General features: G+C 36.4%; 3 protein-coding genes across 3 annotated transcripts; 2 read left to right on the top strand and 1 right to left on the bottom strand.

Annotated features, from left to right (window-relative positions):
- Positions 1 to 246: 246 nt before the first annotated feature.
- Positions 247 to 1,242, bottom strand: LOC113357247. Its single transcript, XM_026600602.1, has one exon. It carries the CDS (start codon positions 1,240 to 1,242, stop codon positions 247 to 249), a length of 996 nt encoding a protein of 331 aa, XP_026456387.1.
- A 2,309-nt stretch (positions 1,243 to 3,551) lies between these two features.
- On the top strand, positions 3,552 to 4,258 carry LOC113357240 (protein DETOXIFICATION 26-like). The gene is made up of 3 exons (XM_026600588.1): positions 3,552 to 3,801; positions 3,889 to 4,007; positions 4,115 to 4,258. The coding sequence occupies exons 1-3, from the start codon at positions 3,552 to 3,554 to the stop codon at positions 4,256 to 4,258; spliced, it is 513 nt and encodes a 170-aa protein (XP_026456373.1).
- Positions 4,259 to 22,126: 17,868 nt separating this feature from the next.
- On the top strand, positions 22,127 to 24,555 carry LOC113311459 (protein DETOXIFICATION 27-like). The gene is made up of 7 exons (XM_026560297.1): positions 22,127 to 22,591; positions 22,682 to 23,223; positions 23,323 to 23,409; positions 23,525 to 23,581; positions 23,682 to 23,920; positions 24,022 to 24,140; positions 24,228 to 24,555. The coding sequence occupies exons 1-7, from the start codon at positions 22,280 to 22,282 to the stop codon at positions 24,369 to 24,371; spliced, it is 1,500 nt and encodes a 499-aa protein (XP_026416082.1). The 5' UTR covers positions 22,127 to 22,279; the 3' UTR covers positions 24,372 to 24,555.
- The last annotated feature ends 399 nt before the right edge of the window (positions 24,556 to 24,954 follow it).

The following is a 24,954-nucleotide window of genomic DNA, read 5'->3' as shown; positions in this document are numbered from 1 at the left end:
TCGAGAATTAACCTACCTGGCACAAATGCCGACTGAGCCTTATCAACTAGATTATCTAGCATAGGTTTAAGTCTTTGACCTATAATCTTGACCACTATCTTATAAAGGATATTACACAAGGCAATGGGTATGTACTCAATGGGTCTCGACGGATTTTTAACTTTGGGGATAAGCACAAGGTTTGTATGATTCAGGCCACTAGGTAATTTAGAGGAGGCAAAGCAATGTTTAACAAGAGATGTTACCTCATTGCCAACTTTGTCCCAGCATTTTTTTGTAGAAGATAGGAGGCATGCCGTCAGTTCCAGGGGATTTGAGTGATCCCATACTCTTAAGAACTCTCCACACTTCGTCTTGAGTTGGAATTGCATTTAAAGTTTTGTTCTCATTATCAGTAATCTTATGATCGGAACTGAAGTTGACAGCTACCAGATTGTCTTGATGATCTTTTTTGAAGTTGCTGGAGAAGTGATGGATAAGCATCTTTGAAATGTTGTCATGGCCCGACACCCAGGTGTTGTTGTTGTTCTGTAGATCTTCAATAGAGTTCTTCCGTCTCCGATGCTTGACAGACATGTGAAAAATTTGAGTGTTTCTGTCCGCATTTGGAATCCATGTGCTCTTGTTTCTTTGCTGCCAGAATTTCCTTTCGACTTCCATCAGCTCCTTTATTTTCTTCTTTAAGTTGTCTTCATCATTTCTAATGTCTCTGGAGTGAGCTAGCTTCTGTAACTCAAGGAGTTCCTTTTTAGCTTCCTCTACGGCTCTAATAACATTTCCGAAGGTTTTCTTACCCCAAGCAGTTAGACTATTTCCAGTCTCCTTGATCTTTTCCAAAGTATTACCAGAGGTATTGTCCCGAACTTTGTGAACTTCGTCTTGAAATTCTGTATGATCCGTCCAGAAATATTCGAATTTATTTCCTGGTTTCCTTCTTTTACATATCCTGTGCAAGTTGAGGTAAATTGGAGAGTGATCACTGCCAAGTCTTGGCAGATGGAAAATCGCCGCTTCAGGGAAACTCAGCCACCAGTTAGAGGAGCATAGAACTCTGTCGAGTCTGGCATAGATAGGTGTCGACATTACAACACTATTTGTCCAAGTGAAAGCAGGTCCACAATACCCCATATCAATTAGACCTTTATCTTGGATCATTCTGTTGAATTCTTTGTTGTGATTGTTTATGTCGAATCTGCCACCACTCTTTTCCTTCATGGACTTAATAGAATTGAGATCACCCATGATGCAGTAAGGATTAGATAGATTATCAATATATTCAGAGAAGGATGACCAAAATCTGTTTCTGTCATTCCTGTTTGGGGGGCCATAAACACATAATAAATCCCAAGGTAGGTGCCATAATCTGGCTGATTTGACAATGTATTAAGTTGATGCTACTCTTGATGTTATTTATCTTAACAGAATCATGCCACAGAAGGATCAGACCACCTTTACTACCCACAGAAGGAACAACATAGTGCTGACTAAAATTTAACTTAGCAATTAGATTACTAGCTTTATTGTTATCTAGTTTAGTTTCAGACAAGAAAGCAATCCTAGGGTTACATGCTTTCAGGAAGGAATTTAGATGGAGAATTGTCGAGGGATTCCCTAACCCTTGACAATTCCAGGAGTAGATTAACATCGAGCTTGTGACTGATTTTGGGCAGCCACCACACCCATATTTTCGAAATTGATCATCGACAATTTAGTTTTAGATGAAGGGTTCACCTGATCAATGTCCATTGGTGAAGAATTACGTTTCTTTCTTGCAGATTTTACCTCTTCATCTTCTTTTTCCTGCAGAGCAATTTCTTTTCTCGATCGAGCATGTCTTTTCCACTGACCTTGCTTCTTCTTCCTTGCTTCCTTTCTCTCCTCATTGTTTGAAATGTTTTGACTATCATCACTTTCAGTTTCATTTATGTAATTTGGGAAAATTTGAATATCCGCTTTAGGGTTTATCTCTTGCAGAGTAGAGATGTTTAGAAGGGATGTTAGATCCTCATTTATATTAAATTCAGCTCCAACAATGGGTCCTATTAAATAGGAAGGATGTTAAAATAAATAGGAAGGTCTTCGACAAAATCTTATTAAGACCTTGGGAATGACCTCCACGTCATCTTTTTAATCATATTTTAAGATTTTACTTTTAAATATTTTTTTCTGAACTAATAGGAAAGAGGAAATCAATTTTATCATTATCCAGAAAACCAAAGCCTGAAAATAAGATCCCCACTGTTGGAGATAGTCCATGAGAAAAGCATTGTTATTTTTGCCACATACATATGATCCCATAAATAAGGATCTAAATAAAAACTCCACATAGGATTTTTAGCACCCTCTGTTGGAGATGCTCTTAAGAATTTATTAGGATGGTACTTAGGATAATTGAGGCTAGGATTCAGTGGGGATGGGAATTAGGAAATATAGGGGTAGGAAATAGGGAAAACCTTCATTTTCCTTCAAAATTTTTCTCCAATCCCAACTTCTTAAATCAATGTGAAAATTTTTCTCCAATCTCAACTTCTTCAAAAATTTTGTTAGACATTGTCTAGGTGAATGTCTAAAACTAGACATTCACCTTGACAATGTCTAGCTATCCTAGTAAGCTTTTGCTTACCTAAATTAATTCCAATATATTAAATACCCATTTTTAGTTCTAATAAAATTTAAAAATTACGAAAAAATAAAATTTACATTTAATACGTAAAAAATCACAAACAACACCATTGGAGAAGAACTATGTTTCCTCCCTAAACTTTAAGGAAAAAACAGAATAAATATGTCTTATTTATATTGCCACCTAGGAAAACACACAACCGCCAATGGAGAAGCCCTTAGCTTATTTACATTATACCATCCACAATATCAAATGCTAAAGAGCTAAATTTATGTTCAATACATAGTCGATTTTGGGCCTTTTGGCTTTAGCTAGCCATGCATTTAGAGGTGTAAATTGGACTGTGCCAACATGAGCATAGCCCAGCATAACACGCTAAAAGTAAAGCACATTCCAGCCCAGCCAGCACGTGACTTAGCCCATGATGGCACATCACGTTAGTTTCATGGGACGAGCTTTGCTAGACTAATCAGCACAGTAGCTCTGCACAACACGCGACACGGATAAGCACGTCGCATGGCACAACACAACACGTTAAGAAAGCACGTTATAATATGTATAAAATACTATACAACATATGGCACAATAATCAAATTTTGTGTATATTTCACAGGAGCCTTTGTTCTAACCAATTATTGAAATTTTATTATCGTTATGTTGACTTATTTTCTTAACAACACATACAATACCTAAATATTTGGAAAATATTTGTATTGGAAAACATAAAATAAATGTGCTCGGCTCAACACAGCACGACGCATCACGGTTATTTTCTGGCACATCATAACACATCATAACACGCCTTTTAACAAGACACAACAATGACATTAATTTCTTAATCTCCGGCACAGTACATCACGGCACACAACACACCAAACACGTGATTCCGTGGGCTGGGCTCTACTGGGTCGACACTTTTTACACCTCTATGTGTACTGCTCATAGGGTTTCAAACGAGCTTGGAGCAGGGAATGGGAAAGCTGCAAAATTTGCTTCCAAAGTTTCAGCAATAACATCTTTGATAATAGGGATTTTTTTTTCCACCATGATACTGATTTTTCATGAGAAGTTAGCAATCATTTTCACCTCGAGTGACATCGTTCTCCAAGCAGTTGATAACCTTGCACTCCTCCTATCCTTTACCATTCTCCTCAATAGCATTCAACCTGTTCTCTCAGGTATCACTTCAATTCGATGCCGCCTCTAGGAACGAATTGAACATACATTTGGTAATATTAGTTAATGTTGTTACGTCGATTTATTAGGGGTAGCAGTTGGCTCAGGATGGCAAGCCTCGGTAGCTTACATTAACATCAGCTGTTATTATATCATCTGTCTTCCACTTGGAGCTGCTCTTGGATGGGGTTTCCATCTTGGTGTTCGGGTAGGTATACTTGCTCATACTACTCCAGGGAATGTTATTACATATCCCTTTTTTTTAGGTTAGAATTTACATTTTTCTTCTTATGACATATATTCGGAAACTTACAGGGCATCTGGAGTGGGATGATAGGTGGTACCGCTATTCAAACGTTGATATTGATCTTAATTACCATTAGATGTGATTGGGACATGCAGGCTCAAAAGGCAAGTTTGCGGATGAATATATTGTCAAATCCGTCGGGAAAACCATAATAAAAACGATATTGTTGTTGATTGAGACAAACTGGACCACCTCATTGAAAGCATTGTTGGAGTTGATTGAGGTCCCATATCTCTAATTTTTATTAGAATCACACATCATTGTAATAGTAATAAATAGCATCATCATTACATAAAGGATTTGTGGGTCTTTTGCCTTCTTTGCAATTGCACCACATGCATTTTCTTGGTCTCATAATCTTGTTGGGCCAAAGAAATACTCCTTGAATAATGTTAAGTTCATAAAAAAAAAATTGGAATTTACACGATCAACCTTATTCCATTTGTATCTGCCTTTATAATGAGAAATATCTCCAACATCAACCAATCCCCAAGAAACCACTCTCATCCAATTCACCTCCAGTCTGGAATGAATATAACTGGCCTCCCTCGTACCCTTCTTCCAACAACTCATTTTTCATCAAAATGGAAATGGTTCGGCGATCCCTATCCAAGCTAACTGGATACCACAATTTGACCATCTTGATCCTTCTATTTGCGACCGTATCTAATTAGTCGTTGATATCATTGACCGTATCACTCGCAACTGGAGATACGACCAGCTAAGTAACCTTCCTTCCGCAGCATTCCAATATTTCATAAACATCCACCTTCCCATGGACAACACCTCAGATAGAATCATATGGTTACATTCAAAATACGGAAAATAAACCATCACCACTGGATACAAATGTTTAACACAATTGGATAATCATTCCCACCTCAATCCCCTTCCAACCATTAAGTTTTTGTGGACATTAATGTGTCCACCAAAAATTCAGCTTTTTTGTGGAAAACTATTAATGAAGGTCTACCGACCTATTTTATCCTTTATCGCATCAATATCACCAATTCCAACCTTTGCCCCCGCTGCAATGTTGATTTGGAATTAACTTACCACATTCTCATTCACTGTTGCAGTTTCTACCTGGCACAACCTACCCTCTAGCCTTTCAACCGAACAAACCACCACCCAGAACCCTCCATTTTCCCTAAATTCCTAAACAACCAATTCTTGGATCCTGCAGAAAAATGCCTCTAAAGCTTCCATTACAACGTTTTGTTTTCTTTTTTGGTCGTTCTGGACAACCAGAAATGAGCTCATTTTCAGACAGATCTATACAACGCCCGAAGACATTCTGAAGAAAGTTTTAAGTCAATAAAAATAATTTGAGTGGGATAAGTCAAAAAACCCGCTATTAGTCCCTGGAAATAACCTACCAGCAATCCAACAAGCGACATTCGATCTACAAAAACTACACCGGTAAGTTGGTCTATTCTAGATAAAGACTGGATAAAATCAACAATGACAGATCTCTTAGAGGTCACCCAAGATAGGAAGGAATAGGCTTCATTTGCAGGGATTCATAGGCCAGAACTGTGATGGCCCTAGTACAACCGTTGGGAATAACCACTACACTATCAGCCGAGACTTTGGCCACTCTAATAGCAACCAGAATTACAACAGAAAGACAATGACCAAAAGTCCTATTTGAAATGGACTCTGAAAATCTAATGTGCTCCATATATCATCCATGGAACCTCTGTGGTATATTTCAGGAATGATTGCTTAAATTAGGCAGAGAATGCAATAAATTCCGCACTGCGATATACAACACAACTGTAGAGAAGGAAACCTACCAGCAGGTGGATTATCAAACTTCACATTAAATGGAAGCCAGTTGGGAGACATCTCGAAAACAATCTGGGCCAAGGCAATCTCATATTTCCCCAACCAGAATCTTCGAAATGATTCGTAATTTAACTTCAGTAGAGATAGTTAAAACAACAGAGTTTTTAGGTGCTTGGATACCCTACTCTACCTAAACAAACCCTGGATGCTAAATATGAGACAAAGGTTATAAAGCCTAAAGACTGTGCTGAAGTTTGGATGTTTCATATTTTCCATACCTGGTTAGTTGTTTACAAACTTGGTTTTGGTGTTATTAGAGCTGCTGTTATGTTAAATGTCTCATGGTGGATTATAGTTTTGGCATGGCTTTCTTATACTGTTAGTGGTGGTTTCCCTGAAACTTAGAATGATTTTTCTATGGAAGCGTTTTCAAACTCCACATGACTTCCGGTTTCATGCTAAGGTATAGTGTATCTCTCTCCATGACTCTTTAATCCGACAATTGAAGATTTTTCTTGTTGAATATTTTGTTGTGGCTAAATTTGATGGTTTCTACAGTAGCGGTCTCGGCTCTTACAGTCTGGCGTGTATTCTTCATATACCTTATTTCTGATTAGGATCTGAGGTCAACCTACTGGAATCATATTTTGTTATGTAAATATGGTATTTGAAATTAATGGTTCACAATATGAGCATAAATGAATGGGAGATGATGATTTCACTTGCTTTCTGCGCTGCAACTAGGTAATTAACCATTTTAAATCTGATGAATTAGCTTATGCTAATTTGTGTCTCATGCTTCTAAATTTATGTCTTATGCATCAGAGTAAGGGTTGCGAACGAGCTTGGAGCAGGGAATAGAAAAGATGCAAAATTTTCTTGGGAAGTTTCAGCGGTAACATCATCGATAATAGGGACTTTTTCATTCTATTTTTTGATAATGTTTTTTCAAGAGAACTTAGCAATCATTTTCACCTCTGGTGACATTGTCTTGAAAGTGGTCGATAACCTTGCAGTCTTCTTGTCCATTACCATTCTGCTCAATAACATTCAACATGTTCTCTTGGTACACTTAAGTTCAATCCTATGTTCCCTCTACGGGAAAAATTCAGCATAAAGTTGCTAATATTAGTTAACGTTGTTACGTCGCGTTAACATGGGTAGTTGTTGGCTCGGAAAGGCAAACCTCAGTAGCTTATTGTTCGTACACTCATAAAATTATGCACGTACGGGGAGCACAAGTGTCGCGTAACTAATTGGTTTACTAAAGAATTCCAACTGGTCTTATTAAGGGAGCCCAGTGATTTATTAAAGAAACCAATTCTGGCTTATTGAGGAAGCCCAACCAGACTTATTAAAGAAGCCCGATGATTTATTAAAGAAACCAATTCTGAATTATTAGACTTATTAAAAAAACCCCGTTGTTTATTAAAAAAACCATCTTTGACTTATTATGGAACCCAATTGGGCTTATTGTGGAGGCCTAATGGTTTTTATGGAAACCGGTTTAAGATAATTACAAATCTCTAAAGGAGTCGTGTAAAAAAATCGTGTTTTTCCAATGAGAAGTGGGAACAAATGGTACACAAGATTTCAGGCACAAGCAGCAAAAAAAAAAAAAGAAAAAGAGTTAGGGTTGAAGAAGCCATTGTGAAAGTTAAAAAACCGTTGTGAAGGTTGAAGAAACCATTGCGTCTGTTAAAAAAAAACCGTTACAGGAGTTGAAGAAACCGTTACGTGAGTTGAAGAAACCGTTGCGAGATAGTTGAAGAATCTGTTGTGTATACAGTAATAGAAGGTGTTTTAGATCTTTCCTGAAACAACAACAATTAATCAAACGTTACATCTTTTTCCAGAAACGACAACTGTTAACATGCGTTACATAATTCTTTAAAACAGGTACACTTTTCCTGTTGCAAAGTCACTCCCACAGAAAACATCAAAACAAAATATAAAAAAAAAAGCATATCCACATGGAAGGAATAGTGATGTACCTGGTGCCTCCTCTCATGCAAGAAAAATCAACGTATTTCATAAGTCTAACAATAGGGGAAATCCTTTTCAATATCATTGCAAGTAATGGGGACGACAAGGGTTCAAGAACCTACCAACGCCTAGGGAGTTAAGTCCTCGCCAATTTTTATGTTATAAATCACGGTTACAGTTAGAATTGGGAACACTTTTTGCATGGAGTTATTAAGGAAATACTTGCAATGTTTTTCTGAGAAAGAGAAAAACATAAACAAAGTATTTAGATAAAAGTACTTCAAGAATAAGAAATGAGCGAGAAGAAAGAAAATGTATCTCAAAAATCTAGAGACAGTCAACCTGTAGACAAGAGATTTTCGTACATATATGTTCGTATACACAAGGGCTCTCATACATTGTTCGTACACTCAAGGAAAATTGTATGGTCCAAGGACCCACCATAAAAAGTCTGTATAACGAGTTTGGTGCCATCAGAAATTCCGGTTTAAGTCTCAAGCACACGACATAGCCATGATAGTGAGAGCTACTTTCCCATAATTAACTATGCAGGATTGCGGGTATCTTTCATGTTTGGAGACAAGAAAAATGTCACATTTCTAACCTATCAGCAAGTTCAGGATTAAGAGGGGGTTATGTTCATACCCTAATAAAATGAACACGCACGGGGAGTACAAGTGTCATAAGTAATTGGTTTAAGAAACCAACACTGGCTTATTAAAGAATCTCAACTAGACTTATTAACAAATCCCAATGGTTTACTAAAGAAACCTATTCCGACTTCTTGAGGAAGCCCAACCGGACTTATTAAGGAATCTCGATGGTTTATTAATATACAAATTCAGGCTTATTGAGAAAGCTCAACTAGACTTATTAAGGGAAGCCGGTGGTGGGTTATTAAAGAAACCAATTCTGACTTATTAGACTTATTAAGGAAGCCCGGTGTTTTATTAAAAAAGTCGGCTATGACTTATCATGGAAGCCCAATTGGGCTTATTTTGGAGTCAATGGTTTATTATGGAAACCAGTTTAAGACACTACGCCATTTTTGGGGATTAGCAACCTGTTGTTGCAAAGGGACTTGCAATAGCTGGGACTTGCAACAACAGGCAGTTGTTGCAAATGTGGCGTTGAATTTCTTTTACAACAGCTCTTAAGCCATTGCGAAATATTTTCGCAACGATTTTCGGTTCATCCAACTGTATTTTCCTTGACTTTGCAACGAGTTGTTGCGGATAGGTTTAGCAATCTTATGTTGTTGCTATATTCTTGTTGCAACAACTACAAGTTGTTGCGAAACCGAAAGTTCGCAATAGTTGTGTAGATGTCGCAAAATTTAGAACCAATAAAAACTTAGAACGACTATGCTTAGCCGGACCGGATTTTGTTATTGTGGTTCTAAATTTAGCAACCGCTGTTAGCCGTTGCTAATTTTTGCAATAAAAAAAAATCAAGTCAACCGGTAGTTGACCTAGTCAAGAGTTCCCTGCAACATTTCCAGGCCATATTCAGGCCAAAACACAAAATGTACAAATAATACAACTGAGATATCTCACATTGAGTGCGCATTGACCAAATAATTCTTCCATTTGACAATATATTAAGGCCAGATGTTCAGGAAAGTTTCAGGTGAAACATACAATCAATACCCAATTAAGTTCATTTTCTAAATTATAATGGGAAAAGATAGATAACTTTCTGGCGACATTTCTTAAGTTTCTAAAGAATGATACGAACAACCAAAAGATAGAAGTTTCAGATATGAGTTCAAATTCTAGAGAATGACAGGGGTGATTAAAACTAAGCTAGCATATGAGTTCAGTAAACACATATTTGTCAGCAGGGAGCATGAACGACAGGAGTATGAATAGAATCACTTCACCGCATTATCGGTTCTGCATCAAAAGAGTACTTACTTAATACTGCTGCATTATCACCATCTTTCCAGCACTGAATGACATGAGTATGAATAGAATCACTCCACTGCATTATCAGTTCTGCATCAAAAGAGTTCTTACTTAATACTGCTGCGTTATCACCATCTTTCCAGCACGTCCTGTTCTACCAAACATATGAACAAAGATCTCCCAAGTGTTAGGAAGCTCGTAATGTATAGCCTGTATACAAAGATGATATTATTAAACAAAACAATGAAGATAAATGACTGGTGAATCACAAGGGGTTCAAAATTATAGACTAAAGCTGATAGTAAAGCATTCAATGAAATTATGCTAGCATGCATGAGACATATGTTGGAAAGAATGCAACCCATAAACACCCAACACCGAAGACTAGTGGCCAACGCAGGATGGACACATCTAAAATCCAGATAACCATAAATCCTAACTTCAAAAGAAAGACAACAGTTATTGTTTGATATGGAAGGTAAGTTGAAACATCTAATTCTTTAGGTTACTTAAACAGATCGAAAGGTCAGAATCAGACATGGAAGACATCATAAGTGGTTTGAAAGTCATCTCGTTCATAATGCACACTATATTGAAGATGCAAGAAAGAAAAGAAATGAGCTTTGAAATTGTTAATACCTTAGTATCCAGGAACGTGAAGAGACATAACGAATCTCAGTGAGAACCGCGAATTTGCATTCCTCAGTGAAAATGGTGATGGGAACGCGCTCTTGACAAGAAAGAAACGCGCTCCTATCGTCGGAGGAACGTTTCTCTTTAATACCCACAATTTCCAACTGTAATATCTTATTGAAGAATACCTAATATATCTAGCTATATATCCTGCTAACTGAATATTCTTATATCTTCACATCTTTATCTACTATATCATATATCTTCCTATATATTCTAGGTTAACCTAAATATAAGCCTGTAACGTTTGCATTACCTTTCTACCTAGTTTTATTTTTTATTTTATCAAGAAGTTAGTTTTAGTCTTTAACGTTTGTACGATAAGATATACTCTTGGCTATTGAGTATTCCATCTTCCCCTGCACGTCTACACACTACGCTACTTACAACCCCAAGTTCACTGGGTAGACAAGTACTAAATGTGAGATATATTGTAGGAAACTAGAAGAAAGTAGTACTATTGGGATTTTCTACTAAATGTTATATGATGATGTCTTATTTCTTGTTTATAAATTTGGAAAAACTACTAATAACTAAACCTAATTTACGTTCCTGAATCGTTCCTCGAATTTCATTTTTTGAAATTTTTACGATTGACGTTTCCGTCCTCGTTCCCGCTCCCGTCCTTGTTCCCGCTCTTGGCTACTAAGCTCAAATCTACAATGCGAAGACAACCAAATTCAGTTGAACTGACCCTTTTCTCATCTCATAAAAAATCCCAAGACTCAAAATCCCGAATGACAACAAGAACAAGAAGAAACCAAAATAGATACCAGCACAACCAGATTCAATGGAAAGAAAATGAATGACAACAAGAACAAGAAGAAACAAAAATAGATACCAACACAACCAGATTCAATTGAAATAAAAGCTAGAAATCGGAGGCAAAAACTCGACCGCCTTAAAAATAAAAATTGAATAACATAATCAATAAATAAAGTTAGCGTTTATACCATTACCCAAACCCTAGAAACCATATTGGTCAAAGTTGCATAGCAATCCTCATTCAAGAATAATGGTTTCCCCCGATGCATTTCTATATCCTGTAATGTTGGTCGTTCATATTGATGAGCAAGGAGATGAATATACAAGCAATTAGCCAGTAATGGCAGCAAAAGCTTAAGAAACATATATGGAGCTATTTATAAACCCCAAACTTCTTTTTGTACAGAGTATAATCCCCACAGGGCCGGCCCCATAGGGTAATCAGGGAAAGGCCCACTTTAGGGCAGCAAGGCCTAGGGGGTAGCAACAACCCAGTTTTAGTGTGGGTTTACTTAAGAACGATTTTTTGGGGACCATGATTTTTTTGGGGGACCATGGTTTTATTTTGGGTAAAGGCATTAAAAGTAATTTTAGGTCACCCCATATCTAGTTATTTATTTAATACCTAATCTACCCTCTTAATTAATTTTAGTTTATGATTAGTGAATGATTTAGTTAAAAACAATTAGTGAGATTAAATTAAAAGATGGATTTATTATTAGTTGAGTAGAATTATTGAGAGAGTAGAGTTAGAGAAGATGAAGGAGAAAAACATGAAAAATAATTTTTTTTTCCAATTCACTAAGTTTGAGTATTCAAATGATGAAACCTCATCTGATTCTTTATCTCCATCCTCTCCTAGAATATTTGTTAATCTTCAAAATGATCCGGATTTGAACTGGATTTAGAACAGTTCGGTTACTTTATATGAAGAACAAGTAACCGAACTCATCTGAAGTTGTAGTTAGGTTGTTCCGTGAGATGAACAAGTAACCGAACTCATCTGAAAGTGTAGTTCGGTTACTTGTTCCAAACACGCAAGTTACTGAACTCTCTAATAATTTCTAGGAGTTACAGCGTTATGTTCGGTTGGTTCTCAACTAACCGAACTTTGGTGTCCAAAGTTCGGTTGGTTCGCAAACTGCATGCACTTTTGATATAACCGAACTTTACATAATATAAGAGTATATAAGTTTACAAAGTTCGGTTCTTTCGCAAACTTGAACCGAACAGCTAACCAACCGAACTCTGAGTTCGGTTTCTACGATAAAATTGTGAAGTTACCGAACTTAAAAAACAAAAAAATGTGAAGTTCCAACATCTATTGGCTAAGTTCGGTTATTTTGTAGTTTTAAAATTTTTTGCGAACAAACCGAACTCTATTGGCTAAGTTTGGTTATTTTGGAACTCAACATAGTGGCCACAACAACACAGTTCGGTTAGACTGGATTTTTTTTATTTTTTCGGTTCTAAGGGTGGAGTTCAGTTACTTTGTAATTTTAAATTTCTTGCGAAACAACCGAACAGAGAGTTCGGTGACTTAGTTTTAAATCCAATAGAACCGAACTGTTCTTCGTGTTCTTCATTTTCAAGAAGTTCGGTTAGTAAACTAGGGTTTTTTGGAAAATCGACATAACCGAACATGGCTCTGTAACTCCTATTAAAACCCTATTTTTATGATTTCTATTCGATTGAAGCAATCAAAATCAAATTAAAGCGAAGGGTTTGTTGAAAAATACCTCTGGAGTGGTCCCATGGCAGAATCAGGTAGCGGCTGGCGTCTTTTATACTCGATAAAATTATTATGTAACCGAACTTAATTGTGATTGCATTGATGTTGTTACATTTCTTAAATAGGCGGTGGTGGTGGTGGTGGGAGGAGGTGGTGGTGGTAATCGGAGGTGGTGGTGGTGGTAATCGGCGGTGTTGGGCGGTGGTGGTGGTGGTGGTAATCGGTGGTTGGTGGTGGTGATAATCGGAGTTGGTGGTGGTGGTAATCGGCGGTGGTGGACGGTGGTGGGAGGAGGTGGTGGTTATATATATAAGTGGTTATTAGGTTGGTTTTAAATTAAATTAGGTTAAGGGTAGGTTAGTCATTTCAATGTTTTAGGACACCCCTTATCACTATAGGGAAGGTGGCCTAATATAACCATGGTCCCCTCAAAAAATCATTCTTACTTAAAAATAAAATTCTAGAAGGGACTTATTGATTATACTACGTAAATATTTAGGACAAATATTTAATAAACATAAAAAGTTGGGGATTTATTTTGAATATTCTACAAACTCGTTATTTTCTTTCCACCAACGTTTTTTTACCTTTGGCTTTTGGAGCCTAAAAGAAAGGTGCTCTAAATAACCACCCAAATCTCTTGTGTTCTTTGAGTCTTAAATTATTGATTGAAAAACGTAACCTATAGTTCCTTTTCATTTCTCCATTTTTTTGTAATTCTAACACGAGGAGGATCCTTTCACACTATCAAATTCTCACTACCTCACATTTTAGGAGATATTTTTCTTACAAAAATTAGACGATAGCATATTTAAACCTAATATTTTAGAGATATACTTGTCCTACAATGCTCTACACACCTATAAAACTTACTTATCTTTTATTATTAGTCATGGCAGAAAAAAATAAAAAAATTTTGGGGGCATAGAAAAAAAAAATTCAGGACAAAAAAATCTCAGAAACGGCCCTAATCCCTAGATAACGAAGTGGAGTCGCATCTAGTGCTACTACGTAGACTTATATAATGTAGAAATTACATCACAATATTTTTCTTTTGAAAGGGGTACTATCATAAATGAAATTTATATATTTTGATATTATATCGAAATGTGATAGATAGCAAGTTATTCCACTTTTCTAGCACGATAAAATAACGCGTTTTCATCACAAACACAAATACTCACCTCTTCACCAAATGCATCTAACTAGGGATAAGACCAAGGTGCCTGACGTGCAGATCTTTGCAGCAAGATTTTGGTTCTCTGTCGTAACAGGAAAGTTATCATTGTTAATCGCCAGCGTCAATATTATTAAGAGTACCAACTGTTAAATACAAAGTTGGCTCAAGGAAAAACAAAAATAAGTGAAATAACGAATGGTACCCTGATCAAAAGATAGACTCTAATTCCAGCACCACCTGAGATTGGCAGCTACTTCCCTTAAACACGAGAAACACACAAATTATGTCATATTGATATTTCATAGAAGAAAAAAAGAACCACTTCCAAAGAAAAACAATGCACTGAGACAAACCGGCAGCACGGCTTCCAAGTGGGGGAGCATTCATCAGAACAAACAAGAGTAATCAGGGGGATTCTGTGAGAACTAAATAGCAAATGAAAAAAAAAATATCCAATACTAGGAAATCAAAACTTACTGAGTTTATGAAGACAAAAATGTAGATGTTCCAGTCCTTACTTCGTCAACGACAGTGGGTTCCAGCACCAGTGATTAATGATTTTTCATGGATTATAGTAATGAGGTTCAAACTCTCGGACTTGTGAAAATTAAATTTAAAGATTTAATAAAATTATATACAAAAATATTAACAAAGTGGACGAGAGGTAACCAAGACATTAGATTCTACTATTATGCAAAATTGAATGATAAATATTTCAAAACTCTATTCAATTCTTAAGTCATCTTTTATCTTTAATTCACTATCAATCATACAGATTCTCAAACATTATTTGTAAACCTTAAGCATAGATTATCAAGAGATTAAACCAAGCATAACCTATCAAACTGAATAACAAATAATTAAGACAATCATTCAAATAATTTAAAACTCTGCAAAAGCAGCGATTAGGTGAATTATATAATTAAATGAAATAGTTACCCATTTATGTTGCGTGAATAGATTCCTCCATTGCCTTGGTTACGAGGGATTTAGCTCATCATAGTAAAAATGCTCTCAAAATAATTTATTATGGCTCAAAAATGGTTTACAAATTATGAGAATATGAGAAATACAATAAAACCAGAGACCTACGACCCTCAGTGACAAAATAAGACTGCTGCAGCTGTGTCGCAAACGCTGTGGAAAATAAGACTGCCTGATGTACGACCCACAGGTGTGAGTCGTTATTACTGTAGAAAAACGACTGCTGTTGCAGGTCCGTTCTTCATGTTCATCATCAGCAGCAGCAGTAGAAACCGAGTTTGGGAAAACTCGAATTTCTTCTTCTCTGGCTCTCCTCAGCCCCCCAGACTCTCGACACCCTCTACAGTGATAATCAAGCACCTTATATACACAACAGGACACGTAAATCCCGAGAATATCTTTGTAATAACTCCCTTTTCTTCTCTGCAAGTCACCGGAGATTTTATTCTCCATGTTTCCTTTTGCACGCCTCTGTTTCCTTTCAAACTCTGATTATGCGTTAATAGAAGATATTTGGTATTTCTATCTTCTAGGATTCGATATATATCCTTCTAGGTACAATATCTTCCCTCTTTACTCGAGTATCTTCCACATATATTCTTTCCAGGATGCTTCGGTCCCTGTTTAGCTTTGATCTTCTCTAACGGATTGTTCAGCCCAAGTTTTTCGATCCAATTCATTGTACCAAGCCTGTTAGGCTATATTAGGTCCATCCCAATCATTTCCAGCGATTGAATCTCGCTCAAAGCCCACACAAGATCGAACCCTAAACTGCCAGTGAAGTGTGCATGGCATAAGATTTTCCCGCCATTTTTTGAATCGTGAAGAAAGGGTGTCCCCCTAACCACTGTTGGGTGTCCCTTTAGCAACTGGGGTGGAAACATCCTTTTTTTTTGGGGGAAATAGTAATTTTTCTGGGTTCCTCCGGGACATTTCTGGGACGTTTCCGGTGCATTTATGGGGCGCTTCCGGCATACTTTCGGGGTACTTCCGGTTCACTGTTTACAGAGGTCCAAATGCCACATATTCAGTCACTTTCGCTGCAAAACCTTATTTTTCCAAAAACACCTACAAATAAATAAAATACCATCATAAGTACAAAAATGGGTACTAACAATATATACAATTGGGCTATATTAGACACATAACTGCGTCTATCAACCAGTTTTACAGAAAAAGGTGTTGCATCGTCTCATCTGCCAACAGTCTTGTCACTAGGAAATTGGCCATCAGGCTGCAACAAGAAACCCAAGAGTTCATTAGGTAATGAGCTTAACTTCCTAAGACATCACATAATGTAAAACTAAATTAGATTAACCTGATATGTGCAGACCAAAATCGTCTTGTTTCAAAAAAAGAGAAAAATCTATCATACAAAAGATATTCAACTTGGAAAAAAATGTTGATATCTTCAAGTAAAAAGTGATAAAGCAAGAAAATTTTATACTACTAAAAATTCAATCCACATCTCATGGAACGGATTTACAAAAATACATTATACTGAGAAAACATTCCACTAACTAGATAAATTCAGTTACAGTACATATGTAAATTGAGAAAGAAACTTCTCAATCTTCAAATCATAGGCTCATGGACCTGAGCATACATCAACTAATTATTCATTTCGAAAGAGCTCTATCAGTGCAAGTAATTAAACAACAACATATTGTAAGCCTGTAACGTATCAATAGATCTATCATTATTGAATATCAACAAACGACTTCTAAACTTTTGATTCAACAAATGTACATCACCCCAACTCTCGTACAAAATTTTCGCATCATCTTACCATACTGTTAGTACTAACCCTATTCTCAGCTAATAAACAAAACCCAAGCATCAAATCCGATTAACATACTCATTAAGACTCAAATCCTTAGTAGCCAGGAACGTGAAGAGACATAACGAATCTCAGTCAGAACCGCGAATTTGCGTTCCTCAGTGAAAATGGTGATGGGAACGCGCTCTTGACAAGAAAGAAACGCGCTCCTATCGTCGGAGGAACGTTTCTGTTTAATACCCACAATTTCCAACTGTAATATCTTATTGAAGAATACCTATTATATCTGGCTAAATATCCTGCTAACCGAATATTCTTATATCTTCACATCTTTATCTACTATATCATATATCTTCTTATATATTCTAGGTTAGCCTAAATATAAGCCTGTAACGTTTGCATTACTTATCTACCTAGTTTTAGTTTTTATTTTATCAAGAAGTTAGTTTTAGTCTTTAACGTTTGTACGGTAAGAGATACTCTTGGCTATTGAGTATTCCATCTTCCCCTGCACGTCTACACACTACGCCACTTACAACCCCAAGTTCACTGGGTAGACAAGTACTAAATGTGAGATATATTGTAGGAAACTAGAAGAAAGTAGTACTTCATTGAGATTTTCTACTAAATGTTATATGATGATGTCTTATTTCTTGTTTATAAATTTGGAAAAACTACTAATAACTAAACCTAATTTACGTTCCTGAATCGTTCCTCGAATTTCATTTTTTGAAATTTTTACGATTTACGCTTCCGTCCTCGTTCCCGCTCCTGGCTACTAAGCTCAAATCTACAATGCGAAGACAACCAAATTCAGTTGAACTGACCCTTTTCTCAGCTCATAAAAAATCCCAAGACTCAAAATCCCGAATGACAACAAGTACAAGAAGAAACCAAAATAGATACCAGCACAACCAGATTCAATGGAAAGAAAATGAATGACAACAAGAACAAGAAGAAACAAAAATAGATACCAACACAACCAGATTCAATTGAAAGAAAAGCTAGAAATCGGAGGCAAAAACTCGACCCCCTTAAAAATAAAAATTGAATAGCATAATCAATAAATAAAGTTAGCGTTTATACTATTACCCAAACCCTAGAAACCAGTAAAAAATCTATCAAATCCCTAGATTAGTAGTCATAGATAAATCTAAAATCATGAGTCAAATCTAACAACCTCATACGAACTATGCAAAAACAAGTTCCACCTTTATAATTATTTACCATCAACCACAAAAACAAAGAAATCAAATCAGATAAATCTAATGAAAAAAAAAAAAAAAACTGCTATTTCAAATTCAAAATTGTACAAAGTGAAAATGTTGGCGATGTATGGTTCATCGTCAAGTTTCGGATCCCTTGGAATATTCTCCCAGCGATGAACCATTCAGCGTAAATGTCACTTTTTGAGCGATGAATCATTCAGCGTTTCAATCTCGCTGCTAGTTGAACTGCAAGCAAATACTAGGAGAGAGAAGTAGTGTTAACTCTTTTCCCAAACCTTTTTCTTGATTTGCAAATTTTTTTGGTCAATCTAGCAGTTCAATCTAGCCCATAGGGGTTAGCCTTACCTCTGTTAGGGGATGTAGAAAGAGAGAAAGGAATAATTGAAAAAGCACAGTTGAACAGCGATAATGAAGATAGTCAGAAATCACAAGAGTGAGTAGGGGGCCGAGGAGGAGAAGGACTAGGAGGGAGCTTCTATTTCTCGTATAAAAAGAAAATATGAGATAGAATGATAGAATTTAGGGTTTTATGGTGTTACCTTGCAAAAGTTTGGTTCGCACACCTACAATTCAGGTGTTACCTTGCACACGGTTGGGCAGCACATGTGGTATGGTCAGCCGTTGCGAATTGCAACACGGCTCAAAATTTGGCAACTGCTAGAAGCCGTTGCAAATTTCGCAACAACAACCAGAAGTTGCGAATTTTAAAGCTGTTGCAATCGGTTGCGAATTCGCAACTACGTAAGCGATGTTGCAAAATTTTGTTGCTAATCCGGAGATATGGTGTAGTGAGATAAATACAAATCTTAAAAGAGATAAATATCAATCGTTTGGAATAACTATAATTCTTGAGAAGATAAACATGTATCTTTTAATATATATACAGATCTATGAATATAAACATAAATCTTCTAACATAAATACAAATCTTGAGAAGATAGACATGGATCTTTCAAAATGTGCACAAAGATTGTGAAGATAAGCATGGATCTTCCAGGATATATACAAATACTGGGGAGTAAGTACAAATTCAAATTCAGGTTATTATTTAAGATAATTACAAATTTTATGGGATAAAATTAAATTTAGTGGTTATTTGAGATAACTACAAATCATAAGATCTAAATTTGTTTTCTGCCTATAAATAGATGCTAAAATCCAACTCAAATAGTATACAATCGCAATTATTTTTCTCCTGTAAAAATCTGTCTACAACTCTCTCTGACTTAAGCATCGGAGTGTCTTTGTAGGTATCCCTCTCAATTTTCATCTATAATTTCTGGAGAATTGAAGCAACGTCGGCGATTGAGTCATCTTACACATATCTGGAAGATGGTTAAGATAATTAATTTTGCACCAACATTTACATTAATGTCCGCTGCTGATATATCATCGGTCTTCCACTTGGAGTTGTCCTTGGGTTGGTTTTCCATCTTGGTGTTCGAGTATGTGTACTTGCTCAATAACTACACCAGCGAATGTTATTACAAGACCTCGATTTCTTTGTTAAGAATATAATATATTTTTCTTCTTCAAAATACTATATATACTGATCTAACATTCTAACTAAATGGGAAAACTTGCAGGGAATATGGAGTGGGATGATAGGTGGTACGGCTATTCAAACATATATATTGGTCAGAATCACCATTAGATGTGATTGGGATATGCTAGTAATTCCTCATTCGAAATTACACTGATAATTTCTAGTTCTCCCGACCATTCTCTTTCTTTTCATTTTATAGTTTCTCCACTCTTGAAATTCAAGGCCGCGAATGAATAAGCTGTGAATTCATTAAGCAAACCTAAAAGGAGTACAACTGCTGATTGAGCCAAAACTGCACTACTTTATTGAAAGCAATGTTGCGGTTGATGGTAGGACTGATTCCCCCCTTGTTGTATTTCTTATTGGAGGAAACATTGGAATCATATATAGCAAAGAAATTTATGCAAGCATCTTACTCTGTCAACCACTGTAATCGCAATAAGCAGCAGTATCATTACATAGATGATTTGAGGTCTTTGGCCTTCTTTACAGTGCATGAATTTATTTGAAATAGCCAAAATCTTTTTGGTATCCAGGGATGTTGCGTACTTCGGTAGCACGGATGCGCCTAAAATGACTACATGTCTACGTCAGACTGTCCGACACTTGGATGCGTGCGTCCACTAGACAGGCACATTGGTGACATCACATGCATGTCATTAACTATTTTAATATAAATATCTACTAAAATTGTCCGAATATTTTGTATATTCATCGTTTCATTAGTATATATGCTTATTTTTACATAAATTTGTTATTTCTCAGTTGTTGAGAAATTACATTCATAATATATACAATTTAGGAAGAAATATTACTAATTTCATAACGTGTTCGCATCCTAGTTCCATGAAAATTTGTCAGCATCCGCGTCGTCGTCGCGTCACCGTGTCCGCGTCAGCGCAACCCAGTTGCATACCGTCAAGTTCAATGATTGCACTAAAAGGTTGTTCTTTTTATTTTTCTAACTTAACTGTTTCGTATGAATTTGACTTATTGTACCTAAATCTATTTATTGTATCTGACTCGTAAGTTACTAAAATATTAGGGGTATGATTAGTTCTTGAATCCAATAAAATATGTACCCGACGAGTCGTATACAATATTATATCTATATTTGAAAAATAAATATATTAGAATATTAGGGGTATGATTGTTTCTTGAATCCAATAAGATATGTACCCAACGAGTCGTATACATCCGAGTTATACGTAGCCGAGTCAGATCTTGAATTAAACATCATAAAAATGAAAATCCGAACGACCTGGCATCTGATCCGGGATGTAATCAAATTCAGATCTGAGTAAAAATCAAATAAACAAGATGCAAGTCTAACGAATCTATGACTCCAAGTATGAGTTATCCGACTCGAGTATATATATTGAGCAACTTTTAAAAATGAAACATCTGAGCCAATGAACTAGTTTGGTTCCACTTGAACCAATTGAGTCGGTAAAATTCAAACACCCTATTCAGCCCCCAATTGAAGCGTTAGTCATCATTCTAACTGTCTTCATTATGTACAGATTGGTATTCCACTATTCCAATCCGATTCGGGACCTCTTGGTACAACTACCAAACGTCTCAGTTGGTATTCCACTATTCCAATTCAAATATTCAACTGTTGGTCCCAATTAGTTGGGAATGGCTAGTGAATGTATAAAAATATTGGCGTGGAAGGTTCTATGATGCAATATTTTTTCACACCTTGTTTGTTTGTATCCAACTCGGGATCTGAATCTATCTCAATATCTGATTTGTCCCGGTATCAGATTGTTTATGAATTTTTTTTTCATTTTTTATTGTTCCAATGTTTAACTCGCCTCATACGTCTCACTCAGTAATATTTGGATCATGTACCACTATGTAGGCCAGCTTTCTGGATGATCATATGCCTAGCTATTGCTTACAGTCACAGATGGAAAACATGTTGTTGTTTGTTTGATCGGTCAAATAGTAATTTCGTTAAAAAAGGGCACTTAAGGAATACCTTAACCCACCCAATGATTATAAACGAACCGAATGATTACGACGAACCGAAAAAAAGGGACCAAAAGGGGATTCAGCTATCCAACTAAAAAAATACAAAAAAAAATACGGAGGCCGTTAAAATGAATCAAATAAAGAAATCACAATATTTGTCGTAAGCCCTAACATTTTTGTGTTTGAATCGGTCCAAAAAAACGCTTTTAATTTGATATTTCTAATGAGGTTTGTTAAAGTTTTCTTTTTGTTATCAAAGGTTCTTGCATTTCGCTCTTTCCATATGGCAACCGGGATATTGGACTAAGTCTTTTGTCTCTCCAATTAAACTTCCAAGTCTTTATAGATGTAACTATGGAAAACAAATGGAAAACATGTTAAAAGCTGGATTTGCACTGAATTTCAGTTATTGGCCTTTGGTTCCTCGGTAAGTACGTTCCGGTTCTGGATTTGATTACTTTTCTTTACTAACTGAAGAATATCTCAACAATAAGTCTTGGAATCTCAACTATAAGTCTATGCAACCTATTCTTGTTCAAATGAAATAGATCGATTAGAGTAGCGAAATTGGTGACAAATTGAACTACTAGATCAAGTAAAATGAAAGACGGCAAAAGTGGAGATGGAGCAGGAGAGGAACCGATGAACGCTCCGTTGTTAGAAGAATATTTATCACCGCCGACTACACTGCAACTGAATCATCATAATGAAAAACGAGATGATTTACCGAGCCGAGTTTGGGTCGAATCGAAGAAGTTTTGGTATATTGCTGGTCCAAGTATCGTCATCCGTCTATCTTCTAATTCTATACTGGTTATCACCCAAGCTTTTGCTGGTCATTTGGGTGTCCTTGAGCTTGCTGCAGTTTCCATTTCAGTTACAGTTGTTATTGGTTTTACCTTCGGATTATTGGTAAGTAAAATTCTACAGCTCTTTCATTTACTTCTTGATAATCTAGCTTTCAATTTAGTATTTTTTTTTATTTTATATGTTGTTAATCAGTTGGGAATGGCGAGTGCGTTAGAGACATTATGTGGTCAAGCATACGGAGCTAAACGATACCATATGCTAGGAATTTACCTGCAGCGTTCATGGATTGTTTTGACTCTCTGTGCAATTTTACTTCTACCGGTTTACATATTTACTACCCCAATTCTTAAACTCTTGGGACAACCACATGATTTGGCTGAGCTAACAGGATTAGTCACAATATGGCTGATTCCAATTCCTTTTGCCTTAGCTATACAGCTGCCTTCACAAAGATTTCTTCAGTGTCAACGCAAGACCCCAATAGCTGCTTGGGTATGCATGGGTGCCCTACTGTTTCATATTTTCCTTACCTGGTTAGTCGTTTACAAACTTGGTTTTGGTGTTCTTGGAGCTGCTGCCGCGTCCAATGTCTCATGGTGGATTATAGCTTTGGGACCAGTTGCTTACATGGCTTGTGGTGGTTGCCCTGAAACATGGACTGGTTTTTCTATGGAAGCCTTTTCTGGTCTTTGGGATTTTTTCAAACTCTCGGTGGCTTCTGGCGTCATGATATGGTATACTACTCTATCTCTCTTTGCATATCTCGTTGCTTTTTTTGCTGATGCCCATAGGTTGAATCTCGTTGTGGCTAAATTTGAATGGGAAATGTACAGTTTGGAATATTGGTACTACAGAATACTGGTTTTGATGTCTGGAAACTTGAACAACGCTACGGTTGCAGTCTCAGCTCTTACCATCTGGTGTGTATTCTTCTTATGCTGGGCTGCTTAGGGATGCACAAGTTTTGACCTTAAGTCCATATCCACTGATATTAGAGTTTGGTTTATAAATATGATATTTTGATGTGGTTCACAGTATGAGCATAAACGGATGGGAAGTGATGATTCCATTTGCTTTCTTCGCCGCAACCGGGTAATTGACCATTTTGAATCGGATGAATTAGCAACTTGTTAGCAAATTAATTTGTATAATACCGTCTCAAATGCTTCTAAATTTGTGTGTAATGCATCAGAGTAAGGGTTGCAACCGAGCTTGGAGCAGGGAACGGAAAAGCTGCAAAATTTGCTTCCCAAGTTTCAGTAATTACATCTTTGATAATAGGGATATTCTTTTGTACCCTGATAATGGTTTTTCATGATAAGTTGGCAATCATTTTCACCTCGAGTGAGGCCGTCCTCCACGCAGTTGATAACCTGGCATTCCTCTTGGCTTGCACCATTCTCCTCAACAGCGTTCAACCTATTCTCTCGGGTACATACGTAAAAACACTACTTCAATTTTGTATTTATAGTTGCGAATATATACGTATAGTGGTGTATATTAATTATAATATTGTATCGTAACTCTATCAGGGGTAGCCGTTGGCTCAGGATGGCAAGCATCGGTAGCATACATTAACATTGGCTGCTATTATATCATCGGACTTCCACTTGGGGCTGTCCTTGGATGGGTTTTCCATTTTGGTGTTCCAGTATGTATTACTTTCTTTTACTTGGTGAATTTTTTCTTCCAACAAACATAAAAGTACTATGATCAAACTAAATGTGAAAATTTGCAGGGTATATGGAGTGGGATGATAGGTGGTACCGCTATTCAAACGTTGATATTGAGCATAATAATCATTAGGTGTGATTGGGATATGCAAGCTCAAAAGGCAAGCAGACGGATGAATATGTTGTCAAATTCAGGTGGCATACCCTAAAAGCAGCAGTTTAGCAAATTGTTGCATTGTGCAATGTTAAGGTCCCTGCAATTCTACTTTATATCGTTTTTATTATTGGAATCACTTTCCGGCAATCACTGTAACCACTGCAAAGAAATACGTGGCAACATTATTAAATAGATGATTTGTGCTCTTTAAATCAAAAATAATTTTTGGAACAAAACACGATTGATTTGGTGATGATGGTATGAAATATGTTTAAAACTAAAATTAAAGATAAATAAAAAAGACATGATTTAACGTGGTTCGTCGAGTTGTACTCACTTTATGGACCAATTTTCGCTGGCATAGATATTTTATTGACTAGGAAAATATAATGGTTTTTCTACTTCCTATTAGAGTTTTTTGTTGTATTTTTTTTATGTATTTTCGTGTGTCCTCTTAAATTGAGATCCCCCATTTCCATATATTATAATCCCTGCAATATCCGAGAAAAATCTCACATGTGGTTACCTTGCCAACAAGACATCTGGAAAGTTTCGGAATTTTTCCCGTAGTGATTTGGTCAACAAGAAATCCAGAAACCTCTACAACCTTGTTGGAGGATTCCAGTATTGGGTCA

The sequence above is a fragment of the Papaver somniferum genome, chromosome 1 (assembly GCF_003573695.1).
Source record: "Papaver somniferum cultivar HN1 chromosome 1, ASM357369v1, whole genome shotgun sequence".
NCBI classification, from domain to species: domain Eukaryota; kingdom Viridiplantae; phylum Streptophyta; class Magnoliopsida; order Ranunculales; family Papaveraceae; genus Papaver; species Papaver somniferum.
Note: the sequence above shows the minus strand (reverse complement) of the source record. Positions and strands in the feature narration are given on the sequence as shown.